General features: G+C 39.8%; 1 protein-coding gene across 1 annotated transcript; it reads right to left on the reverse strand.

Moving 5' to 3' along the window:
* Positions 1 to 1,468: 1,468 nt before the first annotated feature.
* gpm6aa (glycoprotein M6Aa) lies at positions 1,469 to 20,012 on the reverse strand. Its single transcript, XM_088384569.1, has 7 exons — positions 19,737 to 20,012; positions 8,695 to 8,887; positions 7,704 to 7,860; positions 6,765 to 6,918; positions 6,551 to 6,627; positions 6,114 to 6,179; positions 1,469 to 4,098 (listed from the first exon to the last, which is right to left on the reverse strand). Exons 1-7 carry the CDS (start codon positions 19,771 to 19,773, stop codon positions 3,946 to 3,948), a joined length of 837 nt encoding a protein of 278 aa, XP_088240695.1. The 5' UTR covers positions 19,774 to 20,012; the 3' UTR covers positions 1,469 to 3,945.
* Positions 20,013 to 21,667: the final 1,655 nt, after the last annotated feature.

The raw sequence follows: 21,667 nt of genomic DNA on the forward strand, positions 1-21,667 counted from the left end.
AATACGTAAACATTTATAGTCCTGCCAAAATGGCAACAAGAAACTTTCTCAATATACCGTATTGGCCCGAATATAAGACGATGTTTGTTGCATTGAAATAAGACTGAAAAAAGTGGGGGTCGTTTTACATTCGGGGCCTATACATTATACCCATTCACAACATTAGATGGCGCCAGACATCTTTAAAGCGAATGCTGAAGTTAACTCCCCAGGCCTAAGCGAACCCCTGTCACGAAGAAGAAAAATTAAAATAGCGGTAGCACGAAGAAGAAAAATAAAACATAGCGGGAAGAAAGAAAAGAGAAGAAAATAAGAGAAAAGATAACAGAAAATGGAGAAACAGTAGGTTTATTTACATTTGAAAAACCAGAAGCCATTCATGTACAAATGTGACATATTTAAATGTTCAGATATTAAGATGTGATAGACAGTTTTTGCATGATTTGAATGAGGCAAAATAAGACGCTTTTTCACTCGAATTTATTGTTATAATCATTATAATCATAAATTTGGTGTTCAAAAAGTCTTTTTTGTTTTGGGTTAGGGGGTTATGGCTGGATTAGGGTGGTATAACATTATTTATGGGTTTTTTTTGGCAGTACGGCTTTAGGTTTGTTTTTAGGCTTTGGATCTGCATAACCCTTATTATTACATATTACGTTCTTGCAGACAAATTAAAAATCCATCATTCTTAAAATGTGGAAAGTATAGTTTTCACTTTTTCTACATATGCACCTGCTTTAAACTGACATGACCCGATAAACAACCAGATTGTAAACGTAACACCTTGTCCATGTGCCAGGTGTGTGCAAACGTTCTGTCTGGCAACAGAGTGCCAAGTGTAATTTTGGATGTAATTTATGGCCTGACTGGCCCCATCCCTCACAAGAGGCCAAAGTCAAACTGCTTCTTGATAAATAATCCTTGACATGGACTCACTTGACAGCACCAGGCAGTAAAATTGCATTTCGCCCTTCCAGACAAGACCCCTGCAAAACTCTCTAGTGCCCACTGAAAAGATGACAAAGATTTCACCGATCAACACAAAATTGGGTAGACATGTTATACTGGATGAATAAAAAGGGTCAAAGACTCAATGCCTGCAATTGAAAAGGAATTGAGACACTTGGGATTTAAAGCAGACATTTAGGACGCGTTTCCAGGGCTCATACTCTGATAAGGAAATTTGCCCAAATGAGCCTTGAATGAAAGCAGGAGTCTGAGATCAATGGACCAAACTAATTGGTGGAGGTTTTTTTTACCTATATCGTCTTATATGGCTGGAGTTTAGCGTGAAATTTTCCGATCATTTTGGGCATTCCCACAAAGTAAAATAACATGCAACTCTTCAAAGCCAGTATTTAATGGTTATATTTGCACGAAGCCTTCTGGATTTGCAATTTAAGAGAGACCATAGAAACATCGAGTGACCGACAATTTTAAAAGTCCCATTCACCAACGCCATCACTTCAAGTACACAAGTGAATTTTATTTACTTACGCGAGCAAATTTGATCATACAGGTCAAATAAGTCACTTCAAGCTGTTGGCACATGGATGTATAGAAAACAAGCCCCCCACCCTCCCCCCATTGTTTTCATGTAAAGCCTGCTACGAAGCATTGGTAGTGAAAGTACAAAAAGACAAATACAAGGAGAAAGCCAATAAGAGAAAGAGTGAGCGCGGGGTCATTACAGAGTAAGCAATGTCAATACAAGTATTAAGCTTTAAGACGACATTTCCTCATCACAAACTAAATCACAACTCAAACGACTACGTCTCTATATCAGTAGCATGAAGCATCATTATTTGGAAAGTTGTAATACTGCACGTTGAAACAAAAGGGTTAGTCCGTCAAGACAGGCAAAAAGTGTCAAAATTAATATGTAAAAGAAAAAAGAAAGATGTGAGATAAAGTTAATTTTTTCAGTCAATCCGACTACAATAATTTATGTCCATGCCACAGATAACATCTAAAGTCACAGTCTTTACTAACAGTACAGTTTTCCAACTCAGAGCACAGACAATAGTCGAATAAGCGTACGAAACACTGACAATATTGTTTTTTCACCAACAAATTCAATGTCAGGCATTTTCTCCCCAATCCATCAGTGTTTATGGTCAAGAACACTTAAAGTAGACATATTATGGAAAGTTTGATCTTTGGAGTATCTGCTCACCCATTAATTGTGAAATTAATCAATGGTTTACATTTGGTCTGCTGAGTAAAATTTGCCTGCAAGTGAGCCTTTCCGAATGTTGCCAGATTATGACCTAACAGCACGGAAAATTGGCAGCTATATTGGCTGCCATTTTTGAGAGAGGGCCAGAGTCCATCCGCCAGACCACAGGGAATGATGTCAAAGCCAAAAGGTATGCAGAGCTACAGCATTAGTTAACAGGGTTATCAACATTGGATTCTAATAATGAGCCCTCAGAATTTTTTTTTTCCGCCCATGACCCGGACCTCTCAAAACCGAGTCGGAGTGTGACAAGTTGATGTCAAGTGTGCTGTAAGCCCTTGTGGATTTTAACCAAAGAATGCTAGAAAGCATTTCTGAAGATATCTGGGAACTGATTTAAATTGTGACAAAATATGTCTCCTTTAAGAGAACCCATATTCTTATTCTCCTATAAATCACAATGCTTGATCGCACATTGGAATGCATTGATACAGTATCACTATACACAGTGCAGAGTCTGCAGAGAAAAAAACCCACTAAATTTATTCAAACAACAAAATTATCATAATCATAACAGTGTCTTATGGGAGCATATGCTTTTAGTGCCAATGGAATCATTCACAGTCCAGAGATACTATATGATCCCTTTCTTGCAAATTTAATCCTGTTAATATATATCGATCCAAAAATAATTTCCCCGTTCAACAGGCTTGGCACACCTAGCAAGTCATTGTGATTTTGGTATTCATTGTTTTTTTTTCTTAAAATATAAAGTAGCTAGTGTATTGTGATTCGTGGTTTTAATCCCTGGCAAATATTTTACTGTATGATTTTTTTTTTTTTTTAAACATGACACATCAGTCATTCACATACAGTACATTGATATCACATGTTAGATGAGAAATGTGCTTGAGAACCTTTTTGAAGCCCCTGTTGACCTCCCTGTGAGGCAAAAAATAAATTGTGTAACCCTAAAACTCCAAGAAATACCATAACGCTCCTGTTACATTTCAGGTCAAATTGACCAATTTTAATTTTTTAAAAATTGTGTACATTTAAAAAAAAAAAAGAGAGAGAGAGAGAGAGAGAGAGAGAGAGAGAGAGAGAGAGAGAGAGAGAGAGAGAGAGAGAGAGAGAGAGAGAGAGAGAGAGAGAGAGAGAGAGAGATTTTAATCTAATTTGAAAATTTTTCAATATATGGTTTGCTTATTAAATATGCATACACTGACCTGCTTAAAGTTAGTCACATTTCTCATAAACATTTTTGGTGTTCTTAAGAAACAAATGTCACAATATTGTTCTTTTCTTTCTATTTCTCTAATAGTGTTCAATGTATGGTATATTAAACCCCTATTAAACATTTGCACATGCTTAAATACGTACCAGGTCGAATTGACTCGAAAGTATACGTAACAGGAGGGTCACGAGCAAAAAAGAAAATAGGCTTAGCAAAGTATTTTATAAGAAAAAGCATGAAACATAATAAAAAAAGAAAATCTACCTCTAGCGCTATTCACTTTTCCACAATCGACACTACACGACTACGCGATGCAAAACAACTGGTCTTATTTCCCAACAACTGATAGAATGATAACAAAAACCATTCACGAGAGAGGTAAAGGGGCTTCTTTTTTGTAAGCTGTAATGTTGTTTGCAGCTGAGGCCGACCTCCGCCCAAACCACATTGTCATGTGACGCACCAGTGACATTGGCAATGGCGAGGAAAAACCCAGTGAGTGACCCCCTCGCCTCAACTTGGCTTTTTATGTGTAAGCATTGAGCCGTTCCTTGGAGCGAGTGGAGTGAATGTCGTGAAGCTCCTGCTCCTCCTTGGACTTGATGTCCTCGTACTTTTGCATTCGGCACGCGTCTTTCACATAGGCCCAGTTGGCAGACAGCACCATCAAGTAGTGGATCTAGAAATGAAAAATGGTAACGAGAGAACGCCCATGATTTCAGGAGGGGGAAGCAGCACAATGTCTGTTACCTACCAATTAATTGGGAGAAGTGTAACACAGGTACACACACACACACCGATAAAAGACTATGCATAAAGATGTATCCTTTTGTGTACGGTGTATTAAGAGTATTTTTTCTTCATGACCCTGTTTAGAATAATGAAAAGACTGGTACACGCATACCAACGCCATTATAGTTGTTAAGAAAAACTAACAAAATAATGAAAAGTAAAAATGACAAAACATTTTTATCAAAGATAAATACAAAATAGTCTAAAAAAATAAAACATATTTTAAATTCATAAAATTATAAATATAGCAAAATTGTCCTTCATTTTTGTCTTTGTCGGTTCATTTCAAACATGAACACACGAAAGAACGTTTTGGGAATTGTAGTTGACATGCACGCCACAAAAAACTCCATACTGCTTATTTAAATAAAATAATCTAAAATGAATGAAAAATAAAACAAATAAAAATGAAATATTGAAACTTTTATAGCGCACTTCCAAGACTATCCAGCAGGTTGCAGCATGATGCCGGCTGTATTCTTGGGTCTTGTTTCCACAGCAACGCAGCAGAGTGAATTATTGAACTGCAGTGACTGTCATTTAACAGACAGTCTATTAACATACAGACCATTTCCTCATTTAGTGAATTGGTTTTGTTTGGCGACCGAGCAAATAGACTCAACATCGTTGAGTTGTATATGATTAACTGAAATAGCTTGATTTGACATTATATATTTTAAATATTTTACATTGATAGTGTTTTTTGTAGCAATAATAAGTAAGCAATAATAATTATTAGCAATGATTAAATATAAAATAAAATTTTAAATAAAAAGATAAAAATAAAATTATATATACAATAATAATAATAATAATAATAATAATCCACCTCCGGCCCTCCAATAAAAAATTAAAATAATAATTTGTAATCCCTAAGCAACTAACTAATTTCCTCACTGGGAAATTGGATTCCTAATCATATTTTCACCAACATCATCAAAACTTTCTCCTCCCGATAAAATAGCGCCTCCGAAATTACTGTACATAGTGGGTGCCTTTGCAACCATCACGTCTGCTTTCTTCTCAGTGTCTCCATGACAACGCCATGACGTGCCAGGCCTCCCTCCAAAAGAAAAGGAAGGGAGGGAGGCAGACAAACGGCGTCGTTTCAGTTTCACTGCGCAAAAATGCCTTCTCGCAAATAAATGGTGGTCTGCAACCCTAAAATGCCCACTAGCCACCAAAAAGAGGTTTGCTCCTTAGTTACTTTAATCACACACATACTGTAGATAGATAGATAGATAGATAGATAGATAGATAGATAGATAGATAGATAGATAGATAGATAGATAGATAGATAGATAGATAGATAGATAGATAGATAGATAGATAGATAGATAGATAGATAGATAGATAGATAGATAGATAGATAGATAGATAGATAGATAGATAGATAGATAGATAGATAGATAGATAGATAGATAGATAGATAGATAGATAGATAGATAGATCTGACTGTGTGGGGAAGACATAGTGCTATAGTTGTTAGCATGTCTGCCTTGCAGTCAAGCGGTTCTGGGTTTGAATCTCCTGAGGGGAGTTTGGATTGTATCCCAGTACTTGCAGTCAAGCGGTTCTGGGTTTGAATCTCCGGAGGGGAGTTTGGATCGTATCCCAGTGCTTGTGCGGGTTTTCTCTCTCAACTCTGGCTTACTCCCCCATTACAGAAACAAGTACATCAGATTCACTGAAGACTAAATTGTCCATAGGTGTGACTTGTTGTTTGTCAATATGTCCCCTGATTTGACTGACGATCAGTCAGGGTGTACCCTGCTTCTCTTTCCAAAAGTCTGCTGTGACCCTGAAATTTGCCAAACCTCAACCAGGTCAACCTCGAGCACTACACAATAAAAATGGATAGCTGAATGGCTGCGCATTCTTGGTGGTAAAGTGACGTCTCACCATAGCAATGACGGCAGCTCCTGCTCCAGCAAGGGCGCAGATGAACAGGTGGAATGTCATGTCCAGCTGTTGGGAAAAACAATCCACACGTCACACGCTGTCATTGATTCCTTTGTCTAGCGTGTTGCTTTACTTTTTGTTAAAAGCTGCGAAGGAAAGCATGAAAATTGAATCATGTTCCTCGATAATCATGTTTGAATAAGAGCATCTACATTTTAATTGACATGACATAAACAGAAGAGAAGGAGGTCATACTATTCTTGGTGCACAACAGCATCAGTATAACATGATAATGTTTACAGTTGTGATTCGAAAGCTACCTAATAATGATCTTTTTTGTTATATTTTTTGAAGATACTTTTTTGGGTACTACCAAAAACATGAGTTTCTTTAGTAACCTGCTGCCTTCGAATTATGCAACGATCTATCAAGCTCACCTCAGTGGATTCGCACATCTTGTAGAACTTCTCGGATCCAGCACAAACTGTCTTTGCTTCGTTAATAGCCACGATACCTGCAATGTAATTGGAATACATTACTGAATCAAATTAAATTAAATAGCGACAGGTTGACTACCTTGCTAATGATCAGCAGTACACATTCCTGAGGACTTTAACTAAATGAGCCATTTAACACTTGGGCCATTCCTACCGTACTGGCGCGGGTCCAGGCAGAGTGTGGTACCCTCCAGCACGGTGGCGTTTTGGCAAATGTTCCAGATGTTGAAGTAGATGAAGACGGGCAGGGAGGTAAACGCTGTCACACCCAGCCAGGCCAGCATGAAGATGTACGTCAGCATGATGAACTGAAACAACACAATAGCTTTATGCTATAAAAGTTTGGAAATATGAATGAATAATTTCCCACATGGGATCAAGTATCTAGCCATATAAATAGTATTTGCGCAAAAAATGATTCTTAGTAATATTAGTGCAATGGGACAAATTTCATGTCAGCACCAACTGTGATATCTTAAAAGAAAAAAAAGACAAAAAAAACTGGCTGGCCAATGAGCACAAGTTCTGAGGACTTTCTCCACCTCCCATGCAGATTGGCAAACTAATTTCACAGCTGGCGTAATCTTGTTACGTTCCGGCTTCATGAGATGACATTTTTCATTATTGTCACGTCCTGGTAATTAAATGAATTGGGCTGCAATGAAATTATAGAGGCGGAATGCATTTAATACCAACGCAATGTTATGTTATTCATTTTTGCTCATTTTATCTTGATCTGGCAGAGAAGCTGCAAACTTGATCCAGTTAGTCATTCACAAATGCAAATCTGTACATTTCCTTTTAGATAAAAAGTGCTGTAGCTGATGTCTTAGAAATAATCAATTAACATTTTTTATCACATTAAGTGATTAGTTTGTTTATGTGAAAATAAAATATAAAACAACAGAATAAACAATTTCACAGATACAGTTTAAAAATGGTACCAAAAAACTTTTAATGTATTTTTTTCTGATTTCATTACTAGCCATAATTGCATTAATTAGAAGTGATAAAAACTAAAAATTAAATTTTATTATTTTTTGTTATCTAAATAAACAAACATCCCTATTTGGGTCGATACGCCCAAACCTACCCAAGCACTGACGCAGCGTCCACATGTTGTGATTTTGAAATCTCCGTAGAGGTCTTTAATGGCCCCGCTGGTGAAGAAGCCCTCCACCATCAGCAGGATGCCATAGACAAAGAAAGCCGAGGCTACACCATAGATCACGTACTTGATTATGTCAATCCTGGAAATAAATACATGAAGAAAGTTACATTACTTGTACTTAAAGTTAGAAAAAAAATGGCCCTTACTCCCGTTTCACCGAGGAAAGGAAACATGTTTAAAAACTTCAAATATATCTTAATAAAGCTTAATGACACCAATTTAGTAGCCAATTGCTGCAAGGTAGAATTCGTAAGGCCTGATCATCACTGGACCATCGGCCAATGATTAGATTGTCGACCACATACACTGGGACGTTTAAAGTGAGAAATGAAGAGCTGAGTTCAAATTCCAAATTCAACCAAAGCTTTCCATGTCTAAAGATGTTTCCTTTTTAAGAAAGACAGACGCCAATAATTTGTCCTCTATTTATTCAAGTGAAAAAAAAGAAGGTATTTTTAGGAAAGTGCCTGATCAATAATTTATTTTCTTTTTAGGAAGGTGCATCATCAATAATTTCTTCTCTTATAAGAAAACTTAGTTTTGTTTTTAAGAAAGTGTTTCATCAGCAGTTTATCTTCCTTTTTAGTGCAACAATGACAAATGTTCTTCTTTTTAGGAAAATTCACTTCTTTGGGCAAACTGTAACATAGGCCTGTCACTATCAAATATATTTTCAATGAATTATGGTATGAATTATTCCATTGATTAATTTGATTTGAATTGAAGTTTATTGTAAAACCGTTACTTCGTAGCCAATTATTGTTGTTCATTTGGTATTTCCCGAAAGCGTATCGCGCACCATGATGTCCGCTAGCCAGCTGCATTGTGTTTGTATATATTTTGACTGTACAAGGCAGTTTCCCTTTCTGTTCTTTAGCTAATATGTTCCAAAGGTGATGCTTTTTATACTCACATGGTGAAGACGTCCAGAGTGTCCACAGGGCTGCGCACCACCTCAAAGTAATTTTGCAGGATGGTGACAGTTCCGGAAAGTGCCTCATGGCCGCACCCGCAAAACAGAGCCACGCCGGCGTACAGCAAGATGGTGGCAATGAGTGACGGGTAAGGGATCCCGCCAAGGCATTTGATGCAGCACTCCAGGCACCCTAAGCACACCCAAAAAATAAATGGGGTCAGTCACCGAGGACTAAAAGAACAGTTGATGCTTTGGCTTAACCCTGACAGTAGAACACGATTTAGCCATTTCCCAAATTTAAAGCCCTGTCGGCGGGCACCCATGCACAACAGAAAAAAATCCATCAAGTGGATGGGAAAAGTAGGCCACAGTTCATTTTGGGGCTGATATATGAGTGCTGACAAGTGTATTCTACTACTATCAAGAGTATTTAAAGCCATTCAGCAGCCAGGCTCCGATTTTCTCCCGCATCCTGGCTCTGTGCTTTCAATTTGTATTATTCTTTAAGACATACAGACCGGCCTGACATTTTGACAGCTTGAGATTTACATTGCGACCTTTCGTGCCATTTCTTTTACACTAAGGCTTTCCTGGAGTAATTATAAAAAGTATAATTAGCCCCTGACACCGGTTTTGCCAATCTCCGTGAAACCCTGAACAGGAAGTTGGACATTTAAGTTGAAAGCCGCTATTTGCTCAGGGCTGCAGAGAATGTTCATGTTTTTAAGACCAGGTTCAAGACCCACCTTTTTAATCTGGCTTTTACTTACATAATATGTATTATTTTATTCTGGATATTTTATTCTTTTTTTTATTCTATTTTTATTTGTGAAACTGTATTATTTATACTTTAGGCTATTTTACTTGCTTCTAATCGCTGATTTTATTTATATTTTATCCTTATTTACCTGGCATTTTAGTCATTTTTAACTCAGTTTGTTCTACTATTTTTACATATTTTAATATTTTAATTCTCCACTCTTCCTCAGAGCGAGCCCTCTGCCCCCTTAGAAGGTTTGGTCCATGGCTGCGGGGCACTGTCCTTTGTACTGTCCCTTTGGTGGTCTTTCCACTCTCGGTTGTGTGCCCTGTATTAGTGTACTGTGGCTGTGGTCTGGTCGACTCCTGCTGCAGACGGCTCCTATGATAGTGCTTCTTCACTTGGCTTTCTGTGCTCAGCCATATGCCAAATGTCATATGAAATATGTAAAGTGTGTCAGTGTGAGTGTGGTAGTCGGGCATGTATGCGGGATGTTGGTGATGTGTTGTGGGTTGTTTTGTGTGTGTGTGTGTGTGTGTGTGTGTGTGTGTGTGTGTGTGTGTGTGTGTGTGTGTGTGTGAGTGTGTGTGTGTGTGTGTGTGTGTATGTGTGTGGGCGGGTGGGTGGGGCATTGTATTTAACTATGTAAAGCACTTTGTGTTGCATTTTATTGTATGAAAAGTGCTCTACAAATAAAGATGAATTGATTGATGATTTGGGGTGAAAGTTCAAGGCTTGTGCTATGAAGAATGTGCTCGCAACATGGTGCCAAAGTGTAATAATTACTTCTTAAACAAAATATTTAAAAAAAAATGAGTATCCTAAACAGATGACTGATGCTAAATTGCCAAGTTTTTTGTTGTTGCTTTTTTTGTAATTTGTGGGTGATGGAGTACGACGATCAATTTTAAAATTCTTTTGAAGGTCATCAATTGTCTGCAGACTGTGATTTTAAAAAGGTACAATTTAAATATGACAACGTTATCCAAACAATACCAATCACATAAACATAACATTTCTGTAATTAACATTCCAGGCCAATAGTTGCTGACTTTGTCAAGAAACACCAGGTACGCACCAAAGATTCCCGAAATAACCATTCATCACAACATATTGCTATATCCCAATATCATCTCTGTGTTGTTATTTTACATAAGATTAACTTTAAAGTTCCGCTAATTAAAAATACAAAGCTTTAAGGTTGTCAGAATAAACAAGTGGTTTCCTTTTTTTGGGGGTGGGGGGGTGGGGGTGTTATTTCCTGTGCGAAATGTTATTAGCTCGTGGGGTCTATTTTCAATGCGCTGTAATGAATTAACAAATTTATCTATCAACTCCGGATGCTTCCCTAGCGGGATCGATACATGGAATACAAATGTCCCAGATTCTCACTTTTTGAAAGATTCCCGCATTGTCAATCAAGGATTCTTGTTGTCAGAGTTTCCTTTAATAAAGTCGTCTTTGTCCTTATCCCATTCCTCTACTTTTTTCTCATACCATCGCTCCTAATTCTGCTGTGAGTATGAGGAGAATATCAAGTAGCCGCTGTTGGCCCAGCTCCAGGTTGGCCTGGATTATCGGCTTGCACGCCTACTGTACTGAAACGCCTCTGTTGTTGGGCCGCTCTATGTGTACTGGATGTGCCTTTTTTGGTCGCATTATTTTGAGACTTTTCTCCAAGAAAATCTTTTGCTTTGCAATAACCTCACAGATACAGCTTCTATTCAAAGTTACAACCAGAAAGCATGCCATATCTATGTTGGACTAGCACGTGTTCTTAATTTCCATCAGGGATCATGGAATTAAAAAACACAGTAGATCTCACAACCACACAAGTCAATTTATTGTAATTTCAATCAATAATTCTCTCATTAAGTGACCCTAAAAGAGATGAGGTTGACTTGTCAATTAATTTATTAGTTAGTTAGTCTATTAGCCAGTTAGTTGGTTAATGTGTCAATTAGTCTGTGAGTTAGTCCGTTTGTCAATTAGTTATGTTAGTTGGCTAGCTCTTGCATTAATTGACTAAGGTAGATAGTTAATCAAATACACAGTTAGCTCATTAGTTAGTAAAATAGTCTATTTGTTGAGAAGACAGTCACAGTCAATTAAGTTGATTTTTACTAGTTGGTCACTTCTGTTAGCGTGTTAAGTAGTCATAGCATGTTACTCAGTTATTTGTCTCTTTGTCGGAGTTAATCATTTTGTCAATAAGTAAATCAATTAGTCTGTTGTCTGATGATTGCATTGGCAGTTAGTTACTCAGTTAGTGAAGTCGGTTCGCTAGTTAATTAGCTACAGGTAGAACAATGAACAACAATAACGATGAATAAGCATTATAATTAAATAAGAAATGTTGCTGAATGTATATATGTACAGATTGTTTGGCATATACATTTATCGTTCCAATTATCAGTAATTTAATTCTTTAAAAAATATTTAAATCGAAAGCACAATTATTCAACTAAATAATTAGAAAATGCATTTAAGATGAATAAATACAATACAAAATGGAGAAAACGGCTGAGTTAGTGCAAGAAATGTTACAGATTTATAAATAATCTAATTGTGCGGCCAAATTTAGGAATGAAACCCCTGGGCTATATGAAGACCAACCCTAGGTTATAGCAGCGTTAAAATGAGGTATGTCTGCAGTTAAACTATGTGTCAAGAAGACGTAAGGTGTAACACTGTCCAAGTTGAAGGTTCCAGGCACAGCGATTTACCACCAGAAACGGGCCGATGAACGACCTTCTAGCATGGGCCAGAAAAGACCCAATAACACTTTATGTCACACTGTCATGAGTTTACGAGCTCACTGAGAGTTTAAAGCTTCTCATTGCACTAAAGTGTTGTCAAAAATCGATGGCTACGGTCAGATGTCACGTCGTCAACAATCCACTGATGTTCGACAGCTGTGCCGATGCAGAGGCATAAAATGGCGAGCGGAGGGGCCTCTGCTGGAAGCTGAATCTCTAAACTCGGAGAGTGCTGCTGAGTATAAAACATCCCCCATTTATTAGTGATGCTGAGAATGACGTTACCTTAAGGAAAGGAGAAAGAACTCAGCTGCTTAATTACATGGCTGAGGAGGAATGCTATTTGAGAGGAGGGATGGGGGCGTTGTTATCACAGTTTATGACTGATTTGACTTGTTCTTTAAGTCTGTAAATGTCGTCGCCATTCAGACCACATTCAACCACCACAGCAAAAGCTAGTACAGGAAGGAAGGAAGGAAGGAAGGAAGGAAGGAAGGAAGGAAGGAAGGAAGGAAGGAAGGAAGGAAGGAAGGAAGGAAGGAAGGGATTTTTGGGTGAAAAATATGGAATTGTGGGAAAACTGTGACTGTACGTATGTCAAATGAAGCGGAGCAATACATTGACTAATTTCCCAAAACGGTGGAATATAAGATAAAATAATAGTGTTAATAATGATGAAAGCAGAATATGTGTGAAAGCTGAAACAATTCTCACAATGAAATGAAACCTTTGATTTACAGTACAGTACATACTGTAGTGTGTGAACCGAATTTTAATCATTAAATTAATGCGTACGGGTCTCACTATGACTTTTGGCTACCGTTTCATGGCGTCAACACCAAACATAACACAGCACAACACGCCTGTCAAACAGACGGATTTGCACTAATACGGAGAGAGGATGACCCCCTCCCAAGAGCCCGCCCACCTCCCACTTCTCCATCTGTCAGTGTCATGTCCAACAGGCAAAAGGGACACTCGCATGCACGCACACACGCACGCACGCACGCACGCACACACACACACACACACACACACACACACACTGATCCAATCAGCGTTATTCTGTGTTAAGTTTATCCTCAGATAAAGCTGTGCAGTAAATTGCATCCTGCGAAGGAAACGTCAGATACGTAATTGAGGTTAATTAAAGAATCATTCTTCAACATTAATGATGAAAGACATCCTCGACTGCTCACATAGAAACTAATGGATGTAAACATGTAAATGTTAATACTAAACAGAAAACAAGTTTGGAACATATTTAGGAAATGAAATCTCGTCAAGTCAATTCCGTCTGCTGCAGTGTAAAAATAAATCATTATTAGTGTCATAACAAAATAACATTCATCACTTTCTACAAGCCAGATAACAAAAGTGAGTACACCTGACTTTTCTTCCCTGGAGTCCTATTTTCGTGTGCAAGTCTAGCGTAAAACACAGTGTAACTGTGCGCCTCAGTGGAGTTTCCATTCTTTAGGTATTTTGCCAGACTTTGCACAGGTAGAATTGTGTGTAACGGGGCATTTGGACCTTTGTGCAACGTTGTGAGATGGAAGTAGTCTTTTCTTGGCCAATCCTCACATCATTCCTCATTTTAATATGAGGTCAGTCCGAGCCCAGTATCTCAAGTACGTTGAGCTTGACATTGTGGAATCAGACTGGACGGGGCCTGTGCCCGACATTGGCAGGGAAGAACTTCCTTGGGGATGATGTGTCTGTCGTCTGTGCATGTGACGTGGTTAATAGAGACTGCCTTACACCCGATTGTGCATCTATGTGTACCCCCCCCCCCCCCCCCCCACACACACACACCCCTTAATAGTTATGAGGATGCTATATTCAAGATAATGGTAATAAATATAACTGTTCCACTTTGGTGTCATGCACGTCATAGGAGTGCTGAATTTGTCAAAATCTCGTTCCACCACCTACGCCTGCCTTTTGCGAATGTAAACTCTAGTCTACATTTTGTAGCCAAATTTGCAGATGCGGCAGTAAGAACAGCAGGATGGCCCAAGGAGGCGCATAGGCCGTCTACCAAATCCACAAACATGTTGAACTTGAACCTGACTCTTGCCCTGATATAAAAAAGATTATGCAAAATGCAGAATACTTTCAGTGACCAAATTGCTGGCTGAGTCGGCGGCGATGCAACTCCATGTGCCAGAATGCCCAGACAGGTGCAAGAAAACCCTAAACAGTAAACTAGACACTTTCGCTAGCACAAAAATGAAATACCACGAGAAAGTACTACCATCTGTGGTGTTATTGATCGCTCCTATCTGTTTTCAATGGTAAAGGGGGGCTGGAGGGGAGGGGGAAAGGCCACGTCCTGCACTCAATTAAGTATCATTCATTCCCATTGATTGTGATGCACTGAATTGAACTCTATTCTTCACATTTAGCCTTTACCAGTAGATCCTGGAGTGAACTCTGACAAAACATATTAATAAATAAACTCAGCAGTCACGCTGAGATTCCTCCATCGCTCACAGGAAGACGAGAGAGAAGAGAAAAGGAAATGAAAAAGCGACCAAGGCTGCGCGGTGCTTTTATGCCCCGAGGGGGGCCGTGCTACGCGACTAATGTGTCTCACTCACTTTATTGTCCCACTGAATTTGTTGACGTACACTAAGTGGGTCACGGCTCTCAAGGCCTCAGTGCAGATTTGGCGCTGCCGTCGTCATGGCGACCATAGTGGTTGATTAAACATGCGAGGAGGAAGAGAAAGAGGAGGTGGTAGCTGAAAAACACGGTTGCCTCGGGGGGAGGGGGGATGCATGTTAACTATAGGCAAGCACAGGGAAGACGCCCCACTTCTTTTTAGTTTGATAGCACTATCATGTATCCAGCTACTAAAAGGTGATAGTCGCTGGATACACAACGCACATCAAAGCGAGTAAATTAAATGCCCTAACTTGGAATTGTACCTTGGCTTTAGTTCATTTTTTGGTCCAATTTGCTTGGTAGCCAAAGCCCTTGGTAACGTAAGTCAAAATGTACACTGGATTCATCAGCAAAAGAGTGCTCGTGATACTGAGGAACTTACAAAAAAAAAAGTCCAAGTCACTCAAGTTACTATTTACCATTATGTATTAATATTACATATTTATATTACTCATATTAGCTGATGGACTTGTTGGACTTAAATGTTTGGGATCCTTCGGCCTTGGTGGAGGTGTGCGCTCTGGTCGACTGTAAGGTGGATGATGTAATTAAATATGAATGATGAACAGAAGGGCAAGTGGAGTCTTGCGGAGAATATTCCTGGCTCGGCACACACCTCCTGGTGTTTGATTCTTATTTTTTCCTTTTGGCTGGAAAATATTCAGTGTCGCCTCAAACACTGTCATACCTCATCCTACTTATTTTCGAATTACCCTCACTGTCCTGTGATCAATGAATCGCAATCAGCTCACTATGCGCTCGCGTCGAGTTGTGTGTGTGCGTGCGTGCGTGCGTGCGTGCGTGTGTGCTTGTGTGTGTGTGTGTGTTTTGTGGTGCAAAGCAGCGACACGTTTCCTTGGCAGCTGAGTGGGCAAAATGTCCACTTGCTGATTGTGACTCATCAACTCCAATTGGTAACTCACAGGAATGCAAAAACTACTAGATTGCCGATAATTTCAATTGAACTAACCCTAACCTTCATTCGTGTTCTGTTTTGCATACTTGATAAGTTTTTTTGTTATACGGACAGACAGACAGACAGACAGACAGATGTCTAATAATCCATCCATGCATCCATGCATCCATGCATCCATGCATCCATGCATCCATGCATCCATCCATCCATCCATCCATCCATCCATCCATCCATCCATCCATCCATCCATCCATCCATCCATCCATCCATCCATCCATCCATCCATCCATCCATCCATCCAACTTCATTTCACATTTTGAAGATGACTTGTCGAAAAGGGAAGCGGGTTAAAGCAATTCTGCTTATCTAGTCCCGTCCCGATTTCAACCGAGGATTTCACAATCTACATATCTACAGTACTACCTATAATACCACCATAACCAAGAAAAAAGGAAGAAATAAAGGAAACTGAAATTTGACACAGGATAACATATGATTTGAATACAGCATAGTTAACTGGAAGTTTGATAACAATTGCTATCAATTTGTTTTGAATACAGCTATGACAAGTTGATTTGTTATAATACGTTTTAACAGTTTTTTTTTAATACAATAACAGTTTAATCAATTTCGAGATCGTTGGCGTCACAGTTGCAGGCATCCCGGGCACCGTCCCCAGTAACAGGCGGCACTTGCACTGACCAATCAAAGCTACTAATCGCCTCCCACGCTGTAGCTTGACCATTTTCATATTGAGTTCAGACATCTCAAGACAGAGCGTTGCCATCTGGCCTCTGTGCGCTCAGCCCTCAGGTTGCTTTCCAAGGCTGGACTTCGTTCCTTTCAGCTCATTTTACAGGAGCAACCTCATGAGGGTCAATGTCGAGTGGAGATAGTCTGATCGATTGCACTGAAAACCCAGCTTAGGAAAGCCATAGCTTATGATACAGTTGGGGATGTGCCCATTCCTGCCGCGAGGAAATCTGCTCCCGGTGTGCCCTCAACACTGCAACTCCCTCTCATTTATGTATTACACGCTCAGCAATTCAACATTCCACAATATTGTTTATGTATTTCGGTAGCCACTGGTAGCGTGTAGCTCCTGCTTATTTACAGGTGTTCAAATATCAACAGTCTTCTGAGCCCAAGGTTATTTTGTCTCAGTCCGAATAGGTTTGGTATGTTAGGGAGCATGTCAAGTGTGTCCCCAGTTTGGCTTTTCATTTTTCCTCTTTTATACAGAACTTCTGTGCCATTTGTTTTCATAGTCACAGATAGAAAAATAATGATTTCGACTGTTACACATTCACAAACATTTTCAATCACCATTGACATACTCAGTGCTTCAAAAACAATATGGTTTTCAATATAGATTTTGACTCCACCACCTGTTTTGTTGCTACTGCATATGTTGACTCATTTATATCCATCGAGGTGGAAACTCGTTGACTTTGTATTTTCTTTGATCCACGTTTGATCCACGTTCTTGGTATTACAATGACGTAGATAAGTTTGTCCCATGTCGAAAGATAGTCCTGTATTTTTCAAAGTTGGCGTTTTAGATTATGGACAGTTTTCTTTCCATATTTATGAAGTTGTTAAAATGATCTTCCAATTAGTATCCACATTTGTCTCAATTTGCATCTTTCTCCAGTTCATTCATCGCTTTGATCAGCACTGCTTTGGTGTTTTCTGGGGATGATCCATTCAGCTTTATGTAGATTTTGCAATTTGTTGTCCAAGTACTTTGTATTTTTCCTTGCTTTTTCAGTTGGCGAGCTCTCTATGTCATGTTGGCGTTTTGTTTGTTGAGATTTTTGTTGCTGTAGACATTCGATCCTCTTAGATGTTTTCCCTGTTTCAGTAGTGCAATTTAGTGCTTAATACTTGTAAATCTCAATAGTACCATAGGATTTTTGTTCACCCTACCTCCAGTTGCCCCTCTCTTGGGCAGGAGTCGGCAGAAATCCACAAGCCTGAACTGAACTATTATTATGTTAGATACTTCCCTCTCTCTAAACTATGTTTGTTTACTCGTCTGTTCGTTTTTAAGTGAGTTTTGCTAGCGCAGGAATTTGTTCAATCAATCACTGTTACTTTCGTTCGCTCACGTATTGATTTCCTCGTTTGCGCATTATTTCACTCTGTTGTGTTTGATAATTACTTAGTTTTTGTCAGATCACTGTTCATTTACTCCCTTGTTAGTTAGTTAGTTAGTTAGTTAGTTAGTTAGTCAGTCAGTCAGTCAGTCAGTCAGTCAGTCAGTCAGTCAGTCGGTCAATTAGTTAGTTAGTTAGTTGTCAAATTTCACCATAACAGATTCAGGTGAAGTTGTGAATCAAAGAATAAAATAGTATTTGGTGTACAGATCATGCAAAGTGAATGCAACGTTTCGTTGAAACAAGGCTGAAGCAGTCGTACTTGCCATCTGCTACTCAAGCAATGTACTGATCTCTGAAATAAAATCTGCTGAAGAACAGTAACAAAGTAATTTTTATTACTTCCCACCATTGCTTGAGAACTTGAAATCATCAGCACTACAAATCTAACCAGATCTAATACAAGAGATGTAAAAAAAGCGATGCGTTGCAACCCCAAAAAAGAATCGACGTGACTTGTAGAAGTGCATGAGCAGCTTGCATGGATGCTTCTTTTGGGCCAATGAGCAATTGTGTTGGAGGCAAAGCCTTTGCTGAAAAGCAGCGCGAGGCTTCGACGTGCACTTAAGAATCACGACAAGCCAGATCACCAAGTAGCGCTTTCTTCTCCTTGCCTATCAGTGTATATGAGAAAATCCTGAAGATGACCATTATATGGTGGTTGTATGACTTTGCACTTCTCAATTATTCTGGTTATATTCTGTGTCTTTCTCTTTCCACGTTCTGATGTCATATGAGGAGGTGGTGTGTGATGATAATTACTGTTGGCCAGCTCCATGGCAACGATTCATATTTTCCATCTAAGAGGAGAATGATGGTTCTAAAGATACCAGCTTGTACCACAGAACCTGTCACAAGTCACTAAAGAAATGAGCTTTGTGTGAGAGGACTCTATCATGGATTCACACCCAGTGCCATTTTATTACATCATCATTTGACAATCATCAAATTTAAAATTTGAAACATCATACAAAAAGATCATTATTAGCACCATCCCTCTGTCGAGGTTACCTGTTTTGGGCAAACTCCAAAGTAGGATTTTGTCAAACTACAAGGCAGACAATAGGTGATACACTTTCAGCTGTTTATTGAAAAGGACTAATAGTTAAACCCAAACATAGGAGATGAGAAGGAGATGCGTAAGCCACAACTGATGCTGAGATGCTCACACGTGCAATAACCCTACGTCACTTACTAACCACGCCTCTTAAATGCACACATCTAACACATAAAGATGCCAGTGTGTAGTTTATGAACAGTGTGTTTGTTACAGTGTGTTTTATAATGGTTTTATATGATACAGTGTTGTTATATGATATTTTCTTGCATATGATATTTCATTTTTGGGGGCGTGGGTCTGGAACTGATCAATTGCATTTTAATTTATTTCAATGGGGAAAATTTATTTGACATGAGTACATTGCGTTGCAAGCTTGTTCACGGTATGAATTAAACTTAAGGCATCCCTGCATACATTTAATATATCGTAAGCATCGGTGGCAGTCTGATGGATTAAAGTGTAGAGGCTTGGCCATATATACATGGAAGCCTCATCATGCAAACAAAGGCAGTTCAGCACAGACCCCAAAACCCATGCACCCCCACCCGCTTGGTTCACACCCCTCCAACAACCCAAACACAACATACGCAGGCGTGCGCACTCCAGTCGAGTGCTCCCACTCAATGCACAAAAGAAGTGCGCTAACAGCTGCTCTTCCATTGACTGCTTGTACAAAAGTCGACATATTTATGATAAACATTGAGTCACGACTCACCCTTCTGGGTCTGCCCCTCGTCCATGTCTTCTTCCATCGTGTTTGTTTGTTATGTTTTGTAGCAACGAAGAAGCCTCTTTGTGTTTCAGGGTCTTGAGGTTGTTTATGTCAAATGGTGTAGTCCACAAAATGCTGTCCTATTAGTGGTGGCGGTTCCAGGCAGTACTGTCAGCTCTCTGTCAAGCATCCGTCTTTGTGGTGCTGTCCATTGCACGCTGCCGAGACAAGTGCTGAAAAGCCCTCCTTGGTCTCTAGTGGAGGAGGAGATGGGGTTGGGGGGGTAGGGGGGGTAGTGAGGAGGAGGGGGTTGTGTGGAGCAAAGGGTGATCTCAAAAGCGCATGTGTGGTGGGGGAAGGGGGTGGGCGAGCGCTGAGCAAGGCAGGTGAAATGCGCTGGGAACGCTGCGAAGAGTGTCTAGACGAGACCCATGCATGAAAAGAAGAACCCCCGACCCCACCCAAAATGATCCAACCACACCACCCCAACCGAGCTCCACTGCATTAATGCAACAATCCCCTTTTTTTTTTGGGGGGGGGGGGGGTGTTGAGGGAGAACATCTGATTTCCAAATGGGATTCTGCCTAATCGTATTAGTCGTACACATTCTATTGTACAGGCGGTGGTGACGCGTTGCCACATTGTGGTCCTGTCCATGCAGCCCCCCCCCTAATTCCCTGTCCTAATTCTTGCAGACATTTTATATACTGTTGTCACTACCAGGAACATTCACTTACATTTTATGCTTTTTGGGAATTTATTTAATACCGTCAGACGTGGAATTTAATTAAATGGCAAAAGATAAAAGATGGCGGAGTAGTGGCTGCCAAGTCTGCCTTACAGTCCGAGCTTATGGGTTTCAATTATTGGCTTTCCTTTGTGGAGTAGCATGGTTCCTTCCAGGCTCTCCGCCTTCTGCTCACATTCCAGCAACATGCACCTTAGGTTCATGCTGGTGACCACTGCAGGTTTTATTACATTTCATTCACCAAAATGCCAACTAGGATAGACTGTGCCCTATGATTGGCTGGTCATGGGTGTACCCCAGCTCTATTAATCTTCTCTTAGGTCTTACTCGAGCTCTCTTGCCTGGCATATCCATCCTCATGATCCTTCTGCCAGTGGACTGACAGTCTCACCACTTGATGTGTCCAAATCGACAACCTACTGGTTGAAGTCATATGAACTGAAGAAAGAACGAATCACTTTAGGTCCTAAAGTTTAGGAAGTGATCCGTTCACTCTTGTTCACTGAAAAGAACGAATCGTTCACTCACGAGCCCAACCGCTCGGCCATCGGTGCTTCGAAATAACTTCGTTCTATGGCTCCACATGTCCTCGGCACTGCAAACTTTTGTGCCGGTACACCATATGAAGTAAATGACGGGATTTTTTATTTATTTATTTTTTTTACCTCATCTAATATGTATCAAGCATACGAGCTGTTGTTTTAGAACAGCTTCGACGGGTAAATAAACAAGAAAAAGTCTCCCTGTTGAGAGAAGCGTGCAATACAATGTGGTTAGTGCTGCGGGGAGAAGTTTGTCAAGCGTTAATACATTCATGCTTCGCACATCTCGCAGGGGTGGGGAGTCGAACCCTGAAACCTGAGGTGTTTGAGGGCAGCGACGGAGCTACTCGCCAAACGTGGCGAGCTCGGCGGACACCCCGCTTACACTTCGAGTCACTCTTATCCGTTGAGTATTTCGTTCCGCGCGCGTTGGGTAAGTACTAAATAGTGTTAGCTCGTGAGTGAACGGTCCATTCAAAAAAAAAAGAATTTCTTTTTCAGTGAACGAGGTTTTTTTTCAGTTCATATGACTTCAAGCAGTAGATGTCGGTAATGCGCATTGAAGCTGGTGCCACCTCGCCGTAAAACAAAACGAAGAAGAAAATGACGTAACTTCCCATTCACGAACGAGTCGTGAATTGCAT

This window comes from Syngnathus floridae, chromosome 1 (genome assembly GCF_059516105.1).
Source record: "Syngnathus floridae isolate MCC-2025c chromosome 1, RoL_Sflo_1.0, whole genome shotgun sequence".
NCBI classification, from domain to species: Eukaryota; Metazoa; Chordata; class Actinopteri; order Syngnathiformes; family Syngnathidae; genus Syngnathus; species Syngnathus floridae.